We start from the raw sequence: 21,846 nt of genomic DNA on the forward strand, positions 1-21,846 counted from the left end.
GCAGTGATCGAAGAACAATAGCTGAAAGGGGTCAGAAGCTTGAGGAATTTTGGATGTTGACATTGTTTACTTCTTTATAATGCAAGAGAAATTTTAGTATGTTGTATGTTGGGAAAGTGCAAATATTTTTTAAATTACTAATATAATTCAGTAGAACAAAATCACAGGATTCCTGATTTTATGTCTCTCTGCAAGCATCCATCAGCCCCAAAGGAACCCTTTTAAACAGGAGCCTTTAATTATCTCTTCCTACAATTGCCAGATCTGGGCAAGTTGGGTTTTTGCTAGTTCTTAGCACTGCTCCAAGGAATGGAGCTGATTGTCTCCATCTAGAAATAGGAAATACGATGAATTTGGAACAGAGCACAAAATGTAGTGTTCCCGTACATCTCCAACCCTTTCTGAGGTGTTTAGTTACAGTATTCATTAAATATTTAGTTCTATTGAAAAAATATAGCAAATATCTGAGGATAGAAATAACAGAAACTTGCATTGTAATATTTTACCTCATAGGGACTATCCGCACTTCTGTCTTAGAATATGAAATAACAATATAATATTAATATTTAACAATTATTGATTGTTTACTATGTTCTAGGTAGTGTGTCAAGGGCTTCACAGCACTACCCATCAGTAACTCTAAGTACTTTTTGTTATTATCCTCATTTTACCCAGGAGAGAAATCGGAAGCCCAGAGGAACTGAATAACTCCCCCAAGGTCACATAAGTAGTGTTTGGCAGAATCCGAAACTTCAATCAACTTGCTTTTAGAACCTATGGTTCTGCCTTTGGTTTTTAACTACTAACGTTCTACCAACAAGAATGATAACGAAGATAAATATTTGGTAGCTTTTGGTTTTAAGATTCATTTTATAGATGTGTGTGAAGGGCACATTTTTCTTGCTGCCTACCAGGTATTTGGGTCATGTAGTTTCCGGCCTGCTTGGTTGAAGTGGTTATCTTGGTGGTATACATTAATGTGCTGATGAGCCATTTACCATAAATTGCAACTCAGCTACTGGTTCAATTCATGCTAAATTTGCAATCCGCCTTTACTGAAGTGCAAAATTGTCTTTCTTGTCATAAAGTGGTAGAACATGCAAAATAGTCTAATACCTTATTTTCTAGCTCAAGTAAGATTATCTAGGCTCCAAGAAAGTTTTAAAATGTTCACTTTGGATGAACAGCTGTTTCAACATGAGAGCCTTGTTCGATGTTGAATGGTTTTGCTAATGCCCCATTGGAAACCATACATGGCACTTACTCTTTGAGGACAAGTCAAATTATTTCTGGAGAATATCTGAATGGCTTCAGCTGTTTGGGGGGGGGGTTCATCTGTTTGACAATGTAAGACCTACCAACTAGGGTCATGGTGGAATATCAATTTGTTCTGACCTAATGCATTGTTTTACTGTAGATGGAGTAGATTTGTAATGAATCGTGTTAAAAGGATAATTCAACATATGCTTTATGACCAATTGGCTGTGCTTCCAATCGTAAAGACTAGAGAAATGGATTGATTTTCAAAATATAAGAGCATACACAATAGGTGGCTTAATGAGTCTTTTTCTACTACCTACACATATGTATACACATTAACTTTATACCTAATTTGGCACATGAATTGCTGAACTTCATTAACTTTAATTACTTGTAGATAACTACATGTTTGGAAAATCATTCTCAAATCAGGAACTAGAGCCACTGTTTATGTCGATACCTTATCTGGGTTACAATTAAAGTTGCAATTGCAGTGTCTTATGTGCTGGGGGTGGGGAGGATGTTTCAATTTTACCATATCATATATTTGAGTAGTATATTTTTAAACGTCTTTTGAAAGTGCTGTATTCCAACTTAAGAGAAAGTTTGTCAAAGAAGGTTGGGGCACAGCTTCCATCTTGCAGAAGATCATCATATAGAAGATAGTCTAATACCTTTGAGTGGTGTCAAATAGTCTAATAAATTTTGAGTGGTGATGTTGATTCATTTTTAAAACAGTTCATTTTAAAACAGTTCAAAATCTACAGGGGCAGTTGGTTAAGCACCTGACTTCAGCTCAAGTCATGATCTCACAGCTCATGAGTTTGAGCCCTGGGTCAGGCTCTGTGCTGACAGCTGGGAGCCTGGAGCCTGCCTTGGATTCTGTGTCTCCCTCTCTCTCTGCCCCTCCCCTGCTCATACTTTGTATCTCTACATTTTTTTTCAAAATGTAGAGATACAAAGTACTATCTATAATCATGTTATGACAACCAAGCATCAAAGGAATAGGAAGAATATAAGGAAGAGTGGGAGAGAGAGTAATCTGTAAAAACTCTAGAACAATTTTCACATACACTGGAAAGGCAGGACTAATCAGAGATATTTTTTTGTGAGTCAAAGCATAGTACAGTGTTTAATTTATGATAGAAACCAAATAAATGTAAATAAAATTAAAAACCAAGCTATTTATAATGATTTGGGTTGTTGTGGACCTATTTCAGGTAAATTCTTTTCTGTTTTCCTTCAACCTCAATAACATATGCAATTGCTATTCTAGGCAGTGTCCAGAAGCGGTTAAAAGTGTGGGTGGGTTTGGGATTCACATCATGACTCTAACCCATGTTAATTGTCTGACCTTAAGTGAAGTACCTAACTTTTCTAGGCTTCAGTGTCCTCATTGGAAAAAATAAGACTATTAATACTATCTCACAGGTGATTGCAGGAAATATGTGAGGTTATTTGTGAAAACCATTTAGTGTAGTACTGGGTCCTTAGTAAGCACTCAATACATTGTAGAGATATTGATGGATATTCATGATCTCTGTCTATCAAGTACTAGTATTAGACATTACTTATGTTAGAGTAGCCCTGAATGTAAAGCATTGCCTTAATTGCCCATTTCAAGACAATATAAAAGTAAGAAAAGAAAAGGAAGATTTTAGAAAATCCTCAAAAGATCTCAAATTTTAATGGCAAGGAAGTTTCTCAGCCTTCCTTATCTTTATGCTGCTGAGAGAAATCTTCAGAATTTGTCCCCACTGCCATAAGGTATTTCCTTCCTTTCCCCTTCCTTCCTTACCTGGTTAAACCTCACTGATTCCTAAGGTTTCAGTTTATGTCTCTTTCTAAAAGTTACTTTCTCAGCAATCAGGAAAGGTAATGCACTTCCTAATTTCTTTAGTTTCCCTTTATAGCACTTACTGATTATTTTAATTTTTTTTTAATTCCTGAGAGAAGATGCCAGGGCTGTATTTTTTTCACCTCTGTACTCTCAGTGCTCAGCAAAATACCTTGAATAATTGGACACTCAGTACACTCAATACATATACGTTAGACAAATTCATAATGGGGTAAATCAATGCTTTTAATAAGTCCTTTATTGCTTATGAGCTTAATCGTGAATCTTCTACTCACTTCCAGCAAGAGATGAAGCATGGCACTTGAGCTCTTTCTCCTAAAAATAAATCTATTGGAGCTATTATAAATGTTCAGATTCAATAGGCCAACATTGTCTAATATTGCAAAGAAACTCAGACTGTTTTAGGTAAGGTTCTTGGCTCATCAAAGGCTTTCTTACACTGCATAGCTATGATTTTACAAAGGGATGTGACTGACAATGCTTGAGCTTTGAAATGTTTCCTTCCAGTGGAAGTATACTGAGAATCTGGTCTTGATAAATTATTGCTTTTTGGATAGTACCCCTGTTGCCTTTGCTAATGCAGATAAAACTGTGACTCAGACTACTTGGTATATCAGCCTCCCGGAGGGTTGGCATGAACCTGAATCCTTCTGGGTGGCTATTTCTCAAAGCACGATTTTGTTATGATCAAATCATAACAAGTCTACATTAAGAGAAAAAGCATTGTCTGAATGATTTTGAAGTTCAAATGTAATTTTCTGAATATTTTGAAGCTGAAGCAGATCATTTCCACAGAATGATGAGCATGCTTTAAAAAATAAATTGATTTGGCCACCCAAGTTAGGGATTTAAAAACGTAATGAGATTTCTTTTGCAATGATTTGTCGGATATCTATGTAAATTAACTCTACTTTTAAGGTTTAAAGAAATCTGGAAATGTGGAAAATAACGGTTCTAAATTATATTATTAATGACACTTTTTCAATATTTAAACAAGTAAATGCTCTGAAATCCACAACACAGAGAGAGAAGGTGGTCTTCAGGGTCATACATTCAAGTTATAATATGAAAAGAGGCAAAAATATTTAGGGAGAAGTATTGGGTAGTTAAGAAGGATATGGAGCTGGGGTGCCTGGGTGACTCAGTCGGTTAAGCATCTGACTGGCTCAGGTCATGATCTCGCAGTTCGTGGGTTCAAGCCCCGCGTTGGGCTCTGTGCTGACAGCTGGGAGCCTGGAGCCTGGATTCTGTGTCTCCCTCTCTCTCTGCCCTTCTCCTGCTTGTGTTCTATCACTCAAAAATTTAAATAAATAAATAAATAAATAAATAAATAAATAAATAAATAAGTAAATAAATAAATAAATAAATAAATAATTTAAGAAGGATCTGGATCTAAGTCCAAACTAGAAGATTTAAAGCCTCATTTAACCACCAAGTTCCTCAGATGTGAGTGAAAAGAAGCTGAAAAGAAGAGAAGATGGAGGTATCTTATGTCTAGGCAATTAGGACAGTTTAGGAAGATGATCCGTGGTAGATATATAAGCATTTTTATTCATCAAGGAAAATTAAGAAGATGACAAAGAAATCAATGCTTCCTTCCTGTCAAAGCCATCTTAGTTTCTTTGAATGTCCTGTATCTTAACTCTATCTAGGATTTGGGATTTTCAGAAAGTTATATTCAGTGTAAAAGAGAGAAGAAAACAGACTAGAAACAAAGAAAATATCTAAAAAGAGAGTTGCAAGTTTGTTTAGGTTTTACTTTTTTCTTATGAGGTCAGTTACTGCTCACTGTTTTAAAAAATCTTAAAATATATATGCCTCAAATTGAATTTTATTGAAGTTAGATAATTGTTTAGGCCATCATAACAAAACAACATAGGTTTAAACAACATCGGCTTAAACAACAGAAATGTGTTTTCTTATAGTTCTAAAGGCTAGAAAACCCAAGATCAAGGTTTCCATAGGTTTGGTTTTTGGTGAGAGCTCTCTTTCTGGCTTGCAGACGGCTGCCTTCTTGTTGTAGCCTCTTTTGTTAGAGAAAAAGAGTTCTCTGGTGCCTCTTCTTCTTTTGTAAGGATACCAGTGTTATCTGATCAGGGCTTGACCCTTGGGACCTGAATCAGCCTTGGTCACTTCGTTAAAGATTCAGTCTCCAATACAGCCACACAGTGGGTGGTTAGGACTTCAACATACGAATTTTGAGGGGTTACCGTTCAGTCTACAGTAATGATTAAAACCTCTTAATATTTTGATTATTTTACCTTCTTTGGCATTTGTTGCCTTCTAGTATCCCAAGTCTAGTGCCTTCGCTGCCCCATTTCCCGCATCCAATTTCAACGCGGAAGAAAGTCCTTTTGACTGCTGTAATTAAAATATGATGTAAAAGAGAGTGATACTATGGTGCCAGACCAATATATCCACAGATACAATGCTTTTTAATATTCCATTATATTTAGAAAGTGGGCCAGCCAAAGGAGGTTGCCAATGTTCTGTGTATGTGGGTGTGGTAGGAATATCCTCCTCTAGGTTGGAATATAGTGGTTCCGCAGTCTTTGCTGCTTCCCTGATCACTAGTTTCCAGACTTCACTAATACTTGGAAAGTTCCAGAAAGAGACCAGTGATCTGATATAATACAATAAATACTTTTATGGACCCCACATCATTTTGGGACATTGAAATACTTGTGGCTATAGTTTTTCCTGCATGGAGCATGATGTACGATTGTGGTAGCTAATTAGTTAAAAGCATGTCAGCTGAACTCCAGTTGCAGAAGAACCACTCAGCAAAAGTTAACCATTGTTGCTATTCTTGCTATTGCCATTTACTTCCCAGAAGAGCTTTTTATATTTGTCTTACATCATACATTATGGGATTTGCTATAGTGTTAATACTCCACATTTACTGTGTCCAATATGTATTTTAACTTTGTAGTGCATTTTGTATTTCCTCATATTTATTTCTCATTTCAGCCGGCAACATGCTTTTCATGACTTTCTCCTACACCATAGACTGCCCTTTGCTTCAGTGTTCTCCCACCTTTCTAGTTACTAGAAACGGTGGCCATGTTTTTATAGAAATACAGATAATATCTTCTAAAAGTTCATTTACTGTGGTGATTTATTTATGTGTGACATACCTTCTTGTGGGGACCACAATCTCATTATCTGCCTTCTCCTGGACTATTTCTATGTAATGTTCATTTGATGCCTACTAGGTGCTGGACATTGTAAGTGCCTTACATGTATTATTTTATTTATTCATTATAAGGAAGGTACCATTATAACTCCTGTTTTGGCAAAGATCTTGAGGTTTTGAGAGGTTAAGTAACTTGCCAGATATCTCAACGCTAGCAAATGGCAAATTCAGTGCTTGTGTCCAGGTCTGTCTGATTTCAGAGGCACACAGTCCTAATTATTTAGCAAGTGTTTCCCGATTTCTGATCTCTGATGATGGGCAATAACATAATGAATAAATAAGACTTTCTGCAAATATGATCTGAGTTTTTAACTAGCTCCCAGATTATTCTTATAAACATTTAGAATGACTATAATGCTGCTTCTCGTTAACGAGCAAGAAAAAATTCATGCAGGTTAGTGTTTGCATTCGGATAAAATGAGTGGAGTGTCCTTTGCCCTCTACCCTCTCTAGGGTTATGTTGGGAGCATTGGTGGATGCACCTTCTGAAGCAATTCCAGGTAGCAGTTCTGGTCAAGTCCACTTGATCAAGCTGAGAACTTCTGCTCCGAGTAGTGAAATCTCTGGCAAAGAGATTTCCTCTGCTAGAGCAATATATTTAATAGACAAATCTTGACAAATAGGAAGAAGCACCGGGAATCACTAGGAAATAAAAGTAACCGCCACCTTGCATGTCTTCAAGAAATCCTAATATTTTAAACTTTCAACGTCTAAATATGTAAAGCGAAAATCAATGAATCCTTTAAGCTCTTGTTCTCTGGTAATTTCAAATTGAAGACATAATTTTTTTTTCCTTTATCCCAGTGCCTGATATTGAAAGTAGTATTTCCATAGCTTATGGAAATACAAACATTGAATTAAATGCTAACATGGGGAGAAAATGAAATACAATAAATAGAGTGCTCAGCATTTTCCTTTCTGCATTTTGCTGTTCAATGTATGATAGAGTCCCCTGGTAACTATTTATGAAATATTTAGCATGTTTGTTTGGAGGGGATGTTTTTCATTTCTACGCAGCAGCATTTTCTAAAAACGCTAATGATAGTCTTCAGTAAATCATTACCTTGGAGTTTAGTTTCAGCTGCTCTACCATACTTGTTTATTTCCTTATTAAATAAGATATGTGGCTCACCCCTGCAGCCCCGTCAGATGGCCTGGAATAAATGTCTTTCCATTATTGGATTTTTTTAAAAATATTTGACTCATTGATATTCTGGAAGATAAACATGTTCATTACTAGCCTTGTTTGTTTTTAATTTAGAAGGGTTAAATTACATTTTATTAAACTTCATTAGCTTCTCAAGCGAGCCATATGAATGTAGCGTGTCTTCTGCAAAGCTCGCCTTGGTCCCTTTATCTCATTGCTGCTAGAGTAATAAATTGAGATGAATTTTCTTTTTGCAGTTGATAATACTTCTCTAGAAATCGTGTCAGATCACAGTCATGATTGATGAATGGCTTGGATTTGCTCCCGTTTGCCTGTTGCTGCTTGAATTTGTTGGTAATGTTTGAGTCTGCTGCCTCGCATCTCTGTCCCACCAGTTTCCTTGCTTTGGGCTGTTGTGACTAACGACAAAATGATTTCAAGCTAAACCATTTTTTAAAATTCAGATGAAGCCCAGGTGCTTTCTTGTTTGCAACCACTGTGTGTCTGCTGAATACTGACTGAACAGTGATGAGGCCACTCAAGTCTCAACCTTACATCACTCTGACACGTTAGTTGTTCCAAAGTTCGAAGACTGTGTGAATAGTATTCCTGGTGAATCCGATGCCAGGTAGGTCAGTTGACTTCTCACTCTTTTTGTGGTTTGTCATCATGGAAAATGACAACTACTTTTTACATAGTAGACCATGAGAATCGGTACAAAATAACTTGAGTATCGTTTGGGTACTTGGCAGAAAGCGAAGATTTAAGCCCCAAATGAGTCTAATTCTGCTTTCCTTTATGTGTGTTCTGATATATGAATATTGAGACACCTTAGGCATTCTTAGTCAGACCTGGGGTTGCGTCAGGGTGACATGCACCTTAGGCAGTATCTGCAGTCGTCTAGAAATCTGCTCCATAAGCAATGGAATGATAATCTGGAGGTCAGAACATTTTTGATACTTTTCCTTCAATTACTTTCATTTGAAAAGAATCCTGATTCTGTAATATATCCATTTCAATAAAAATTATTAAAAAACGAAGTAGGTGCCTGCTGTGTGCATTTGCCCAGAGTGATTAATAAGGTAGTCTTTATACTCTAAAAGCTCACTAATACTTTTAAACCGAGAAAAAACAGAAAGATTTGATCTTTGTTTTGGAGTGGTAATCCTAGTGGCACACTTCCTGCTGCTCCCTCCATTTTCATAAAGTCTCTTGCTTCTTTGATTCTTTTTTCTATTTGTTTTTTCATTTAAATTCAAGTTAGTTAACACTAACTAACTGTGTAGTTTTGGCTTCAGGAGTAGAACCCAGCGATTCATCTCTTCATTATGACACCCAGTGTGCGTCCCGAAAAGTGCTCTCCTTAAAGCCCATCACCCATTTAGCCCATCCCCCCACCCACCTCCCCTCCAGTCTCTTATGGTCTGCCTCCCCCTCTGGTTTTATCTTATTTTTCCTTCCTTTCCCCTATGTTCATCTGTTGTGTTTCTCAAATTCCACATGAGTGAAATCCTATGATATCTGTCTTTCTCTGACTTATTTTGCTTAGCATAATACCCTCTAGTTCCATCCACATTGTTGCAAATGGCAAGATTTCATTCTTTTTCATCACTGAGTAGTATTCCATTGTGTGTGTGTGTATGTATGTATATATATATATATATATATATATATATATATATATATATATACCACATTTTCTTTATCCATTCACCAGTCCCTGGAAATTTGGGCTATTTCCATAATTTGGCTATTGTTGACATAAACATTGGGGTGCATGTGCCCCTTCGAATCAGCATTTTTGTATCCTTCAGATAAATACCTACACTTGGGTGAGGAATAAAACAATACTCTTAGCTTCTCCTGGAACAGGGTGGTTTGAATGTAGGTGAAGAACCAGATTGGTGAGTGGTGGTATCAGTCAAATGTCTACTTGTGTTTATGATTCTTTTTTTCCGGTCACTTTAGACTGATCCTATCTCTTTTGCTTTGGGTCAGTTCTTTTTTTCTAGGCATATTCTTCAAGTCTATGCTTAATTTCTGTGATATTTATAGTAGATGTCATGATAGTAGATGTCATGAGAATATAATAGTATATGTGGCCGGAATATAATTTTTAAACCATTGAAAATAGAACTCATACAAACATGAAATGGACATCTGTCAAAGTTTTGTCCAACTCATTAATTAATAAGGGAACCACATAAATAGAAACACTGGTTTGAAATCTTTTTAAGGACTAAAAGTAGTCACTTTAAAGAAAAAGAGTGCTAGGATAAATACCCGGTTAGATATAGAAGTAATTAATATTATACCGGGCAACAGTGATCTTTTCTACTGGACTGGAGTCTACAAGTTAAAGTCCACAGTGTTTGCGCTTGAATCCAATATTACACAGCAAAATCAAGGTCAAGTAAATTCTCCTACATGCTTAATAATCCTTGGGTGGGCTTATTAAACAATGTTCCATATGACATTGAAAGAATATGCTGTAGTCCTTTCTGATTTCCAAGTCTTGAATAAGCATTTTTTTAAGTTCATTTATTTATTTATTTATTTATTTTGAGAGAGAGAGAGAGTGAGCCAGGGAGGGGTAGAGAGAGGGAGAGAGAGAGAATCCCAAGCAGTCTTCGCACTGTCAGCGTGGAGCCCGACAAAGACTTGAACCCAGGAACTGTGAGATCATGACTTGAACTGAAACCAAGAGTCGGATGCTTAACCCACTGAGCCACCCAGGCACCCCTAAGTCTTGAATAAATTTTTAACAGTGTTATTGGCTATTACAAGTACTTAACTGACTCAAATACATAGGTGTAGTTTGTTAAGTTTTTAATGCCTCCACATTTGTTTATTGAGGGGCTGTACAACATGGTAAAAACACTTCAGTAAGTCACTTACTGTATGACTTCCAGCAAGTTATAACCTCTCTGCTCTACTGTCTTCTACTGTAAAGTGAGGAAATGCAATTTTAGAATTTCTCCCAGTTTTAAAATACAGTTGTTTTTTAAGAATGGGATTATAAAGGGCAAAATATCTTGGTCCTTTAGCTGGTGTCTGTAGTTAGGCAACAGGGCCCCCTAATGGTCTTTGATGAATTCTGGGTAGGTTGGCCTTCCACTTATCCCAGAATGTCTGAGAAGTTCTCCTCACTAGAAGTTTGGCAATATCTTATATTAGGACCCTTGATTTAATTGGTCTAAGCATGTTATCTAGTGCCACAATAATACTGCATAACAAATAAGTACAAAATTTCAGTGGCATACGTAAACATTATCTTTTAATCTCAGGCCTGTGAGTTAATTGAAAAGTTCTGTTGATCTTTATTAGGCTTGGTTGGGCGGTTCATCCTTTCTCAGCTGGGAAAATTCATGTGTCTAGTGGTCATCTAGCTGTTGGATGACCTGGGCTAGCCTCACTGGGGTGACTGGCTCTGCTCCAAAGGATCTTTTCAGCAGTCTAGTCCTAGCTTGTTGTTGACAAGTGGTGTTGACGACAGTGTTTTGAAAGAGAGTGGAAGCAAGAAGTCTTAAGGCTAAGACAGAAACGGCACACCATCATTTTTGCGACATACTGTTGGCCAGAAAAAGTTATAAGGAAGACTGTGGGGGAAATAAGCTCCATCTCTTGATGGGGTGGAATGGGAAATTCATATCACATGGGGCATGACTATGGAGAAGGAGGAAGAATTGGTGCAGCTTTTGTATTTAGTCAAAGATACAGAACATGATTCACATTTGGGATTTCAGGAAGTTCCAGAAAGATACTGATCTGGAGGGAAAGAAGACAGAATCCTATAAATGTTCTTGCACTTTCTTCTGGGGCCCAGCTAAGTCACTTACAGTTAGTTTCATTCTTTCAGGTCTTACTTTTAAAATTCATTCAGCAGAACTAGAGTTTTGTGGGTTTGGGGCTAATTATTCCATATTACTGAGGCAAGGGCATTCTTAGTACTCTACCAAGCGCTCCATGAATGGTGAGATTTTGTGGTCTGACTGCTGGGAACAGGCATTATTTCTGGCTTTGTGTTTCAGGTACTTTCTTCTCATCCTTTTAGGGCATTCTTTTTATGGCCAGGTAGTACTTCACTCTCAAACTGATCTGTGCTTAGCAAAATAGTCAATGGCTACTCTCTGATTTTTGGAGTTCTATCTCTCTCTTATTACTTACTTATGTATGTATGTATGTATGTATGTATTTATGTACACTTCTCTGTTATTTTTTCCTGTGAATTCTAGCCATCTTGATTTCCCCAGATTTTCAGCTCCAACTCCTCAATTCAGGGAATCTGTCCGATTTCTCCTGGATTCTCCTCTCCTCTACCACAGCATGGAAACACTTTCAAGTTTGTTTCTTCTCTCTTGATGATTATGATTCTATGTTGTCTAAGGCTCAGAGTCTTCAAAAAATAATTGTTTCACATATTTTGTCCAGATTTTCTTTTTTTTTCTTTTTCTTTTTCTTTTTATTTTTTTTGTCATTTATACAGGAGAGTAAATTCAGTCCCTCTTACTCCATTTTGACCAGAAGTAGAAATCTCTAATTCTTAGAATTTAGTTTTTGGATTAATATGAGTTTTTAAAGATTTAGGGCAACCTAACTTCTGGTGGAAGAAGACATTATGCAAATATCAGATTATACTTGAAAAATACGTTTCTTTCCTGCTTGTTTAATTGATCCTTTCTTACTCTCTTCCCTTCCCTTCTTAATATATTCAGCATTTTACTACAGTTTGATCTTCACTATATTTTACTTTTTGTTATATTTTTGATTGTATTGTGTGTGGGTATGCATCTTGTCAATGATAGGGTTAGCTCTTTTAATGTTGTGGATATAACTTATCCTTCCGTATATTCTTCACTGTGTGTATGACATTTCAAAGTTAATGTCAATCAATTAGCATTATTCCTTTATGTAAAAAGGGACTCAAAATCTGAGGATTAATTGACATTTACAATGTGCTTTGTAGAGGAAAAGTGTAAAAGTGCAGGGTAAACAATGATACCTTCAGCTTTTTTTTTTTAAGTTTATTTATTTTTGAGAAAGGCAGAGACAGCATGAGCAGGGGAGGGGCAGAGAAAGAGGAGAAAGAGAGAATCCCAAGCAGACTCTGCACTGTCAGTACAGAGCCCCATGAGGGGCTCAAACTCATGAAACCATGGGATTGTGACTGAGCCGAAACTAAGAGGTGGACACTTAACCGACTGAGCCACTCAGGCTCCCCTGGTATCTTTAGCTTTTATGTTGATGTCGATTTTGGTTTCAATTTTCTCCACCAAAATTAGGTGTCATATGTTAGACTACAATTTCTCATGAGTTTGACTGCAACCTGCTTAGAAGAATACTCCAGCCTGACATGAAGAATACTTTGTAAACCTCTCAGATCTTTGACTCTACATTTTGTGAGGCTTTTACTCTTTCTCTACTTAGCAAATTCGCAGCCATAATTCACAAATATATTACATATGGGTTAAACACATTCAACCTACTTGATGGGTGCAGTATTGAAAAAGGATTCTATTTGTAGAATAAACATTTCTCCGTAAAATAAGCTCTCAGTTAATTGTATGTGATATTATCTGTGACATTTCTTGTATGCTGTCTCCTTCTAATCACCCACCTGTGAGCTGGTCTTCTTCCTCTCTCTCTCTCACCTCTCCTTCCTCCTTTTTTCACTCACCACCTATTTCATAAAATGGTAAGAGGAGAAGGTATAGAAAGTAATTACACTATACCCTTAATGTAGCTTAGAATAAACATAATTAAAGAGGAAGCATTTTTGCAAAAAACTCATGGTATATTCTAAAGACAGACATGACTATTTTGGGAATCATTTGAGCAATTATTTTCCTTCATTAGCATGGACAGTCTATAGTTGGCTATCCAGTTACTTATCGTGCCTGTAGGAATATAAGGAGAATTAATTTTAAACTTTATCATGCATCTTTATTCAAATATAGTCTTGTTCTACACATAAAATAAAGGGATGAGAAAATAAATGGATGAGTTCCATTTTGATTTAAATACTCTTTATTGGTAAATAGTTTGAATTCAGATATTTATGCAATGATACGGTGATGCTGTTTATATGTCTAATATAAAATTTTTTTTCAACGTTTATTTATTTATTTTGGGACAGAGAGAGACAGAGCATGAATGGGGGAGGGGCAGAGAGAGAGGGAGACACAGAATCGGAAACAGGCTCCAGGCTCCGAGCCATCAGCCCAGAGACTGACGCGGGGCTCGAACTCACGGACCGCGAGATCGTGACCTGGCTGAAGTCGGACGCTTAACCGACTGCGCCACCCAGGCGCCCCTAAAATTTTGTTTAAAACTAGTGTTCCTTTGTATATTCATTATTGTGGTGAAAAAATAAAATGCATTAGGCCTTCCAGATTTTATAATAATGTGTGTGCATCCATGTAAGATTATGAAAATAAGTTTCAGGGATTTGGAAATTTAAGCTTTTGGAGTTTCCTTTTTTCAAGGAATGTCATGCACATATATATGGTTGTTATTGTTTCTCTGTGCACAAGAGTAAGTACAGTTCTTGCTGTTTATAAAACAGTCATATATAAAACTCATTGAAGTGTATACAACCTATCACAAAATATCATTTACAATAAAACTGAAGAAAGTTGTATCGCTATCTTCATGAACTTCTCAAATAAAATCAAGCATAACTCTAGTTTAGAGCTTTAATAGCCAAATCTTTCTATAGATTTAACTTCTGACCATTTATAAGAATGGAAATATTTTGAAATAGAAGATTTTGGATTCACTTTCAAATGTATTCATGTTTTTTTTTTCCTTAGGTATTTTTAAGCTTTTACAGTAGGCTGAATGGATATCGTATATGAGTAAACATTTATATCACAGAAACAACTAATTTTAATTATTTGTTCCCTTTAATTTTGTATTAATTTACATAGAATGACATAATCATTGTAATTTTTAATATACCTTTTCAGAACACAAATGCCAATCTGAATATGAGAAAAAGAACAAATGCCTTGGTTCACTCTGAATCTGATGCTGGCAACAGAACTGAGGTGGGAAACCATTCGAGCAAATCCTCCACAGTTATTCCAGGATCTTCTGAAGGCACATCGCAGTCTTACTTAGCTTCCAGTCCAAACCCATTCAGCCATGCGAATGCAGCCGAAACAATATCTGCTGCAAGAGCACCTCTCTCTGCTCCTCCCTCTACTCCTGGGAGAACTGGGGACGTGCCCCAACAGGCTTCTGCTGGACCTGCTTCTACCCAGCGTGTGTTTGGATCAAGACTGGAGCGAATTAAGACCACTGTTAATACCACAGGGGCTTCTGGGAAGTTGTCAGCAACTACTCCTCCTGCCCCACCGCCGTCTGGGTCTGGCACAAGCAAAATAGACAAATATGCCCGTATTCTCTTTCCAGTAACATTCGGGGCATTTAACATGGTCTATTGGGTTGTTTATTTATCTAAGGACACTATGGAGAAATCAGAAAGTCTAATGTAATTTTGTTGCTAGAATAGTTTCCTAAAAGATGATGACCTTAATACAGAATGCCTTTTTACATGTTTTTAAAGATAAACCATTATTCTTTATTAAAATAAAAAGCCTATGTAATTTTTACATTCAAAAACAATCCAAGCCAGTTATTGGGAGAGTTAATCCATCCCTCAGTGAAGAGAGAGTGAGCCATCTTTCATTTCAGAAAAATGATTTGAATAGAATCAATTCAGCATTCAAATTAGATGAAATACAGACCATCCTGGAAAGTTGGGACAAGAGAAATAGGGCTATTAGAGATACATGGTTCATATTTATGCATTGGAATTTGAAAATAGACTATGACATTTTTAAATATACACTATGAATATCAACCAACAACCCTAAATTTCCCAGTGGCACTGCCCTTAATCAGAATTGTTTATTGGATATCCTATGCGGTGACCTTTGGAGATTCTTCTAGTATCAGCAAGAAAAGGACTTTCTCTGTTACATGAAACATTTTTTAAAAGGAAAACGGAACAAAACAAATACTGACTAATAGAGTGAAACCTCTGCTGCGTCAAAAAACAAAAACAAAGGCCAGCGAAGACATGTTCCCTGTCTTATGTTGGTCAAACAGGACTTAAAACACTTGACTTGAAAAATCTGTGCTTTGAGCCAAAGTTTAACTCCTTGTATGAATTCTTTTTGACAGTAGTTCATTCAGTTATGTATTATTTCAACATATAGTTATTCAGAGCCTACTGTGTTCCATGCACTATGCTAGACACTGTCTCTCTAGGAAAGCTCTTTCACCTTAACCTACGATATTACTTGAATAGTAGAACAGTCAATGCATGCTAACGAACCATAAACTAGCAGAGAACATTGCATTCTTTAATGGAAGAAATTTATTTAGAGTCTGACAACATATTGAAAACATCTGTTTCTCCTATACCGATAGAGGGTAACACGTTAGCACAACCTTAGCAATTGACTTCAAAATACATGAAAATGTGTACAGATGGTTCTCTAAGTAAGAAGCACTGCCTACCAGAGAATAAAACTCTAGGCACTGTAAGATCCTATAAATTATCTGTCTCAAATTTGATCAGAATAGTAGGATAGAATTTGATCAGAATCATCACAATTAGGAACTCAATACAAGGCCTTTTAGATGCTTTTCCAAACATAGATCTATTTTGGCTGGTGAAATGCTAATCTTCTGGGAAGTTTTTGTGTCTGTAGTTTTGTATTTCTGGGAAGTTTAGTGTTTTGGGGGGGGGCAGGTTTTGTACAGTATCACAACTAGGGTATTTTAAAATTAAAAGAGTAGCCGAGGAATGGAGTAAAGAAGAAAACTCATAGCCAAGGGGTAGGATTCTGCTGACTCTGTTAATGCAATTTATCAGGATTTTCATGTACTGACTTTTCTTTTTCATTAGGTAGGCTTAACAACTTAATTAAATTTCTTGCAGCTGTCTTATGACACTAAATCTAGGTCTAGTTTTTTGTTTTGTTGCTTCCAGATTTTTCTTCTATTCTTCTTTTTTTCCTGATCTAGGTTGTGTGAATGAATGTATTCTGGATGTTTGGGGGAACATTTTGATAAAAATGGCCACTTTCCAAGCAAAAATCTCTTATTTTTAGAAAAGAAATATTAATTAATTGACATTAGTCTTTCAGTTATTAATTGCCTTGGAATGATTGTATATGAGAACTGTAAAATTTGCAAATGCCAAATATTGTGAGTCATATCTGAGGATACCTTTTTTTGCTATCACTCTAGGTATATCCTAGAATCACTAACAATTTTAAGGCTGAAAGATGCTTTAGAATTCATCCAATCCAAGCCCTCATTTATAAATTGATACCAGTAATATGAGGCCAAATAAAATTTGTACATATGTAAATATTTAATGAAGAGTACTTGTATAAAAAAGCTTATCACAAATTATTTTATGAATGTAAGTAGATTTCTAGCCTTGAGGACAACTCTTGAAATTGTGGTTGGAAGCTATGATTGTTTATTATTCCAATGAAAAGACCTTATTTCTTTAGTGAAGAATATACTCCTTACTTATTCATTGGCTTATTCTTAAGAAATATCTTATTGGCTTCCTTTTTACAAAAGAAATTCTTCTATAAATTTTACAGATTTTAAAGGGATAAAAATCAATGATATTAGATTTGTAGACAAGGGATCCAGGTGAGCCTATGGTTTTTTTTCTTTGTGAAGAAGATTTTAGGACAAGTCAGGTGGCCCAACAAAGAGAAAGGGCAAAATTAACCAACGATTACTTTTTTTTTAATTTTTTAATGTTTACTTATTTTTGAGAGACAGAGCAGGAGCAGGGGAGGGGCAGAGAAAGAAGAAGACACAGAATCCAAAGCAGGGTCCAGGTTCCAAGCTGTCAGCACAGAGCCCAACCAGGGGCTTGACCCCACAAGCTGTGAGATCATGACCCCAGCTGAAGTTGGACGCTTCACCGACTGAGCCACCCAGGAACCCCTAACCAAGGATTCTTAATTGTTAATTTGAAGAATAAATTGATCAGAAAGGAAGTCTAATGATTAGTACAAAAAGGGATTATTTCATTTGTACACAATGTTCATAACAATAACAATAATAATAATGCATATTTTATTTTCCCTAACTGCATTTCATCAAATTAAGTCATAGCTAAATATTTTATTTTGGTCATCATTCCTACCTCTCTAATAACTCATAGCTACATTAAACAAAACACTTTTATGAAGGACCAGTCACTTTTCACCATGAGCAAATCTTGCAAGAGTCATTAGGAGAGCTCAGAGTCTTGGTAATTTGTGAAGAATTCTGGCTCAGAATGGTGACTTTGTATGGCTCGATCTTTTAAAGATGAAATTCAGAATTTTCTTATTCAGAACCAATATCCATTTTCTAGCTTTCAACTCCAAGTTGGTAACTAACTCCTACATAATTACTTCCAATTTACTCCAGGCATGACTAGGTATAATAATATATTTATATGATTAATCTGCAGCTAAAAATGACTTGCCCTTGTTAATATACAGAGTATTTGAGCAGTGTATATTTTAAATCGGACCCCACAAACCTTGAATTAGAGTAGGCAGAAAGTAGAGTCACTCTCTTACCGATGGAAATGAATCATAGAGAAGCCAGTGACAAAGACTACAGCAAGGGGCTGGAATTAACTTTGAAAGGTCATTTTTCAACCACATCACCTTAGCAGTGACCATGGTTCAAGCAGTAAGTATGATATTTGCTTGTGACTTATTTTACCCATGAACTGGTCAATTCTGCCTGACCTAGAAAAAAATACCTACTCCCCATTCTCCCATTTTCCAATGGTCCCCTCTTCTAGATTTGTGAAAAAAACCTCCAGTGAAAAAACACCAGGTGGAGAAATGGATGACCTAATTTCAAGTTCTGACCCTATTGTGGTTTTAAACGAGTCACTTAACCTTGCTAGGCTTGATTCCTTATGTATAAGAGAATGGGAGGATTAAATAATATCTAAGCTTTCTTTTAATTTTAATATTTTCTGCTTCTCATAGTACACTAAATACAGGCATATTCTTAGAATGGATTACACTCAATATATTAGAATAGGTACACTCAATACTTTGTGCCACAAATAGATGTTTATGGGGGGAAAGAAACTGATTTGGTTTCACTGCTTAATTACTCCAAGTTCATGACTTGAATTAAACAACAGTTCCCTGACCTTAAAAAAAGAACAAAAACAAAACAAACAAACAAACAAACAAACCCCTCTCCATTTAGATTAGATATTTTCTTCTCTGTGGAAGATTTTACTCTTAAAAACTAAAAAAAAATTGGTCATTTCTTTTTCTGGGTTGTTATTCATCTTTGCTAAATGGGTTCCTGCTCCATTTTAGGGACTGTGCTGATTTTTAGATATACATAGAGAAATGAAACTGGTTCCTTTCCTTTTATGTGGTCCCAGTATGGTAGTGATAATAGATGTGTAGATGAGTAGCTATGGATTGTTTCAGTAGTATAGAGGAGGGCTAAAACTAGGGTGATATGCGTGAGCCCTCACCTGAAACAAAAAATATATAGAAATCAGTAATCAGGATAAATGATATTTTGAAAGAGTATTTAAAAAAATCAAACTTGATGCAAAAACCTATGATTAACAAAATACCCAAATTTTAAGTAAATATAGGATCAGTATTAATGTTTTTTTTTCTTTTGCATCAGGCTTTACTATTGTGCAGCATGGTGCTGATACAGAGGGTGGAAAAGGATGCACATAATTTTTTAACTTGGTTTATAGTGTGGAAAAAAAGAGTGATGGCAGGGAAGGCTTCACAGAGATGATATTGAACTGAATTGTGTGGAAAAATTTGGAGTTCCAGCCCCTTTGCCTACTTCTACAAACAAACAAACAAACAAACAAACAAACAGCACACTTTATCCCACCACCTGAAACATGAGGAACTCTTACCACAAGTGGTTCCAGGTAGTAGGAAGAAGGTGAATTAAGGGAAGTGAAAGATGCTCATGTAGGAAAGACCTGTTGGGACTGGATTAGAGAGTTTTGTGTAAATTAAACAGATCGGGTTTGATCCTGGATTAGTGGCAATTTATTGAAAATCTTGCAGTATAATAAGATGAAAATGAATATGTCAGGCTTCTATTTTAGAGAAATCACTTGATTGCTGTACGAGCTGTGGAAGGAAGGGCCATGAATCTGGCAATAGTACAAGAATTGAGAAGTCTCATTTTTCTTTTCTCTCTCAGTTCATCTTTGCATTTCATTTCTTTTTTTAAATCCCAATGACTTCATTGTCATTTGTGGAAATGATACATAATTGTTAAAAGTGAAGGCAGGCATTGCAGAAATGTACAGTCTCAACATTTCACCACCAAGAAAGTGTTAATATTTCATGAATATCATGCCAGCTACTTCTGTAGAGATACGTGTTTGTATAGAAGAATAGAGTGATCAAAAGACAGAATTTCATAAATTTAGGAGTCAAGTATTTCACATGTGAAAGTTGTTAAATAATTTAAAAACCATTCAATTTATGTTATCTAAATATAAGATGGAAAAAACTAGGGTAAAACTGGAGAGGTTGTTGAAACTTAGTGTTGAATCAAGCAACACATGTCTTCTTATTCCACATTTCAGTCTTTATTTCAGGAAAGTTTTTATCCTATAGTGTGTCTAAGTAATTTTTCTTTCCAAATGCTAATTGTGTTAAATCTCTTTTGCCTGTATAACTATTTATAATATTCTTTATCATCAATTTTGAATTTTTAAATTTGTTGTCAACTTTTGTCAACCCTAACCCAAGTGAGTATTCAGTTGTGTTTATTCTATTTTGTGACCTCTTATGTAATTTTTAACTTCATAATGGTTTTATTTTTTCCATTGCTTTCTTGGTCTGTGCCATTTCATTTTTTCATTTCTTTCTACTATTTTTACAATCTATTAAAATGTATCTTTTCTTTGAGCTTTTCACTCTAATATTAATGAGATCATGCCTATAATTTATTTGAGACTATAAATAAGTACTTATATAAACTTTTCCTCTGTTTCCTGAAAAAAAAAATGGTCTCTGGTATGAACTTCCTTTGCTTTTTCATTGCGTTTTTGCTTCCTTTGCCTATGTTTCAGGCTGATTTCTTTCTATTAATCACTGAATGAAGCCAGCTATTTACTGAACTCTATGTGGGCAGTGGTGGGAGAATGAATCAGAGCAGCCCACAGTAGCTATTTAAGTTTCAGGTTTCAAGCCCACCTCCCCAAATCTGTTTTAGTTTCTGCCCAGGGACCATATTTTTCTCTATTTTTGACATTCGGTGCTCCACGTGGCTCACAATGTAAAACTCCCTCAGTTTTACTTTCTCTGTGTTGTTAGCCCTCTAGTGATTGTCTCCTCTCCCTCCCATCTCACACTTAAATGCTAGTCGTCTGGATTATCCAGCAGGCTGTTTCACAACTATCAAATGTAGTCTGTCAGCATTTTTTTCCTTATCCCCATATTCCACCATTTGGAGATACATAATTGGAATTCTCTGGAGACAGATTTTGTTTTTCTCTTGCCTGTCCACTTTCCATCTCACGGAGGCTTCAAACAGTCTTTGAAGAATGTCTCAGAACTATGACACTTTGTGTAATCTACATTCTATCCAAGATATGTGCCAGTGAACGTCTTTTCTCCTGTTAGTGCAAAATATGTCCCTGTTCGAAAGCTATTTATCATAATTTGTTGCCAATTACTTATAATTACACATGTGGTTTCATTTTCTTTTTTTTTTTCATTTTTTTATTATTTATGTTATTTTTGGAAATATTTCATCGGAGAGCAGTAAATTATAAATGCTTTTATTTCACCATCTTAAACTGAATCATCATCTATCATTTATATTTCCATTAGGCCAGGGTTGACCAGAGTGTCTTTTACTGATATTTTTTGGCTGACAACCAGAGCTCTGTGGTTTTCCCCTTTTGTATATCAGGTGTCACTGGAATCAGATAAGAAACCTGGATTAAATCTGTGATAACACAGTCAATAGAAAACACTTCCCTTTAAGGGAGGGAAAGGAAATTATAATAGTAAGAAATAAATATTATTGCAGTTAACCTTTGACTGACATTCTCTTTTACTCATTTGTATTTGTGAGCAGTATGCGGTATTCCATCCACGCGGATGTGTGCTGATAAAGTGGAACATGTATGTTTTCATTTTACTGATTATGTATACCGTTTTCTAGTTCAAATATACAATCAATCAGAACTTTCATATTTCTAGATATGTAAAATTATTGTTGGTTGATGAGATAGAGTTTTATAACTTTAAGGGAGTTTTATTGGAAAATGAATCAAAATCTAGTCTTCAGGTAAAGTCATACTTGATGCTATAAGACATT

General features: G+C 35.8%; 1 protein-coding gene across 1 annotated transcript in view; it reads left to right on the forward strand.

Annotated features, from left to right (window-relative positions):
* Positions 1-21,559, forward strand: part of GABRA4 (gamma-aminobutyric acid type A receptor subunit alpha4) — a 72,126-nt gene extending 50,567 nt beyond the window's left edge. The window contains exon 9 of the mRNA XM_003985405.6: positions 14,430-21,559. Within this exon, the coding sequence (XP_003985454.1) occupies positions 14,430-14,960 (531 nt within the window). The 3' untranslated portion in view covers positions 14,961-21,559. The remainder of the gene's footprint in view (positions 1-14,429) is intronic.
* Positions 21,560-21,846: the final 287 nt, after the last annotated feature.

The sequence above is a fragment of the Felis catus genome, chromosome B1 (assembly GCF_018350175.1).
Source record: "Felis catus isolate Fca126 chromosome B1, F.catus_Fca126_mat1.0, whole genome shotgun sequence".
Classification (NCBI taxonomy): domain Eukaryota; kingdom Metazoa; phylum Chordata; class Mammalia; order Carnivora; family Felidae; genus Felis; species Felis catus.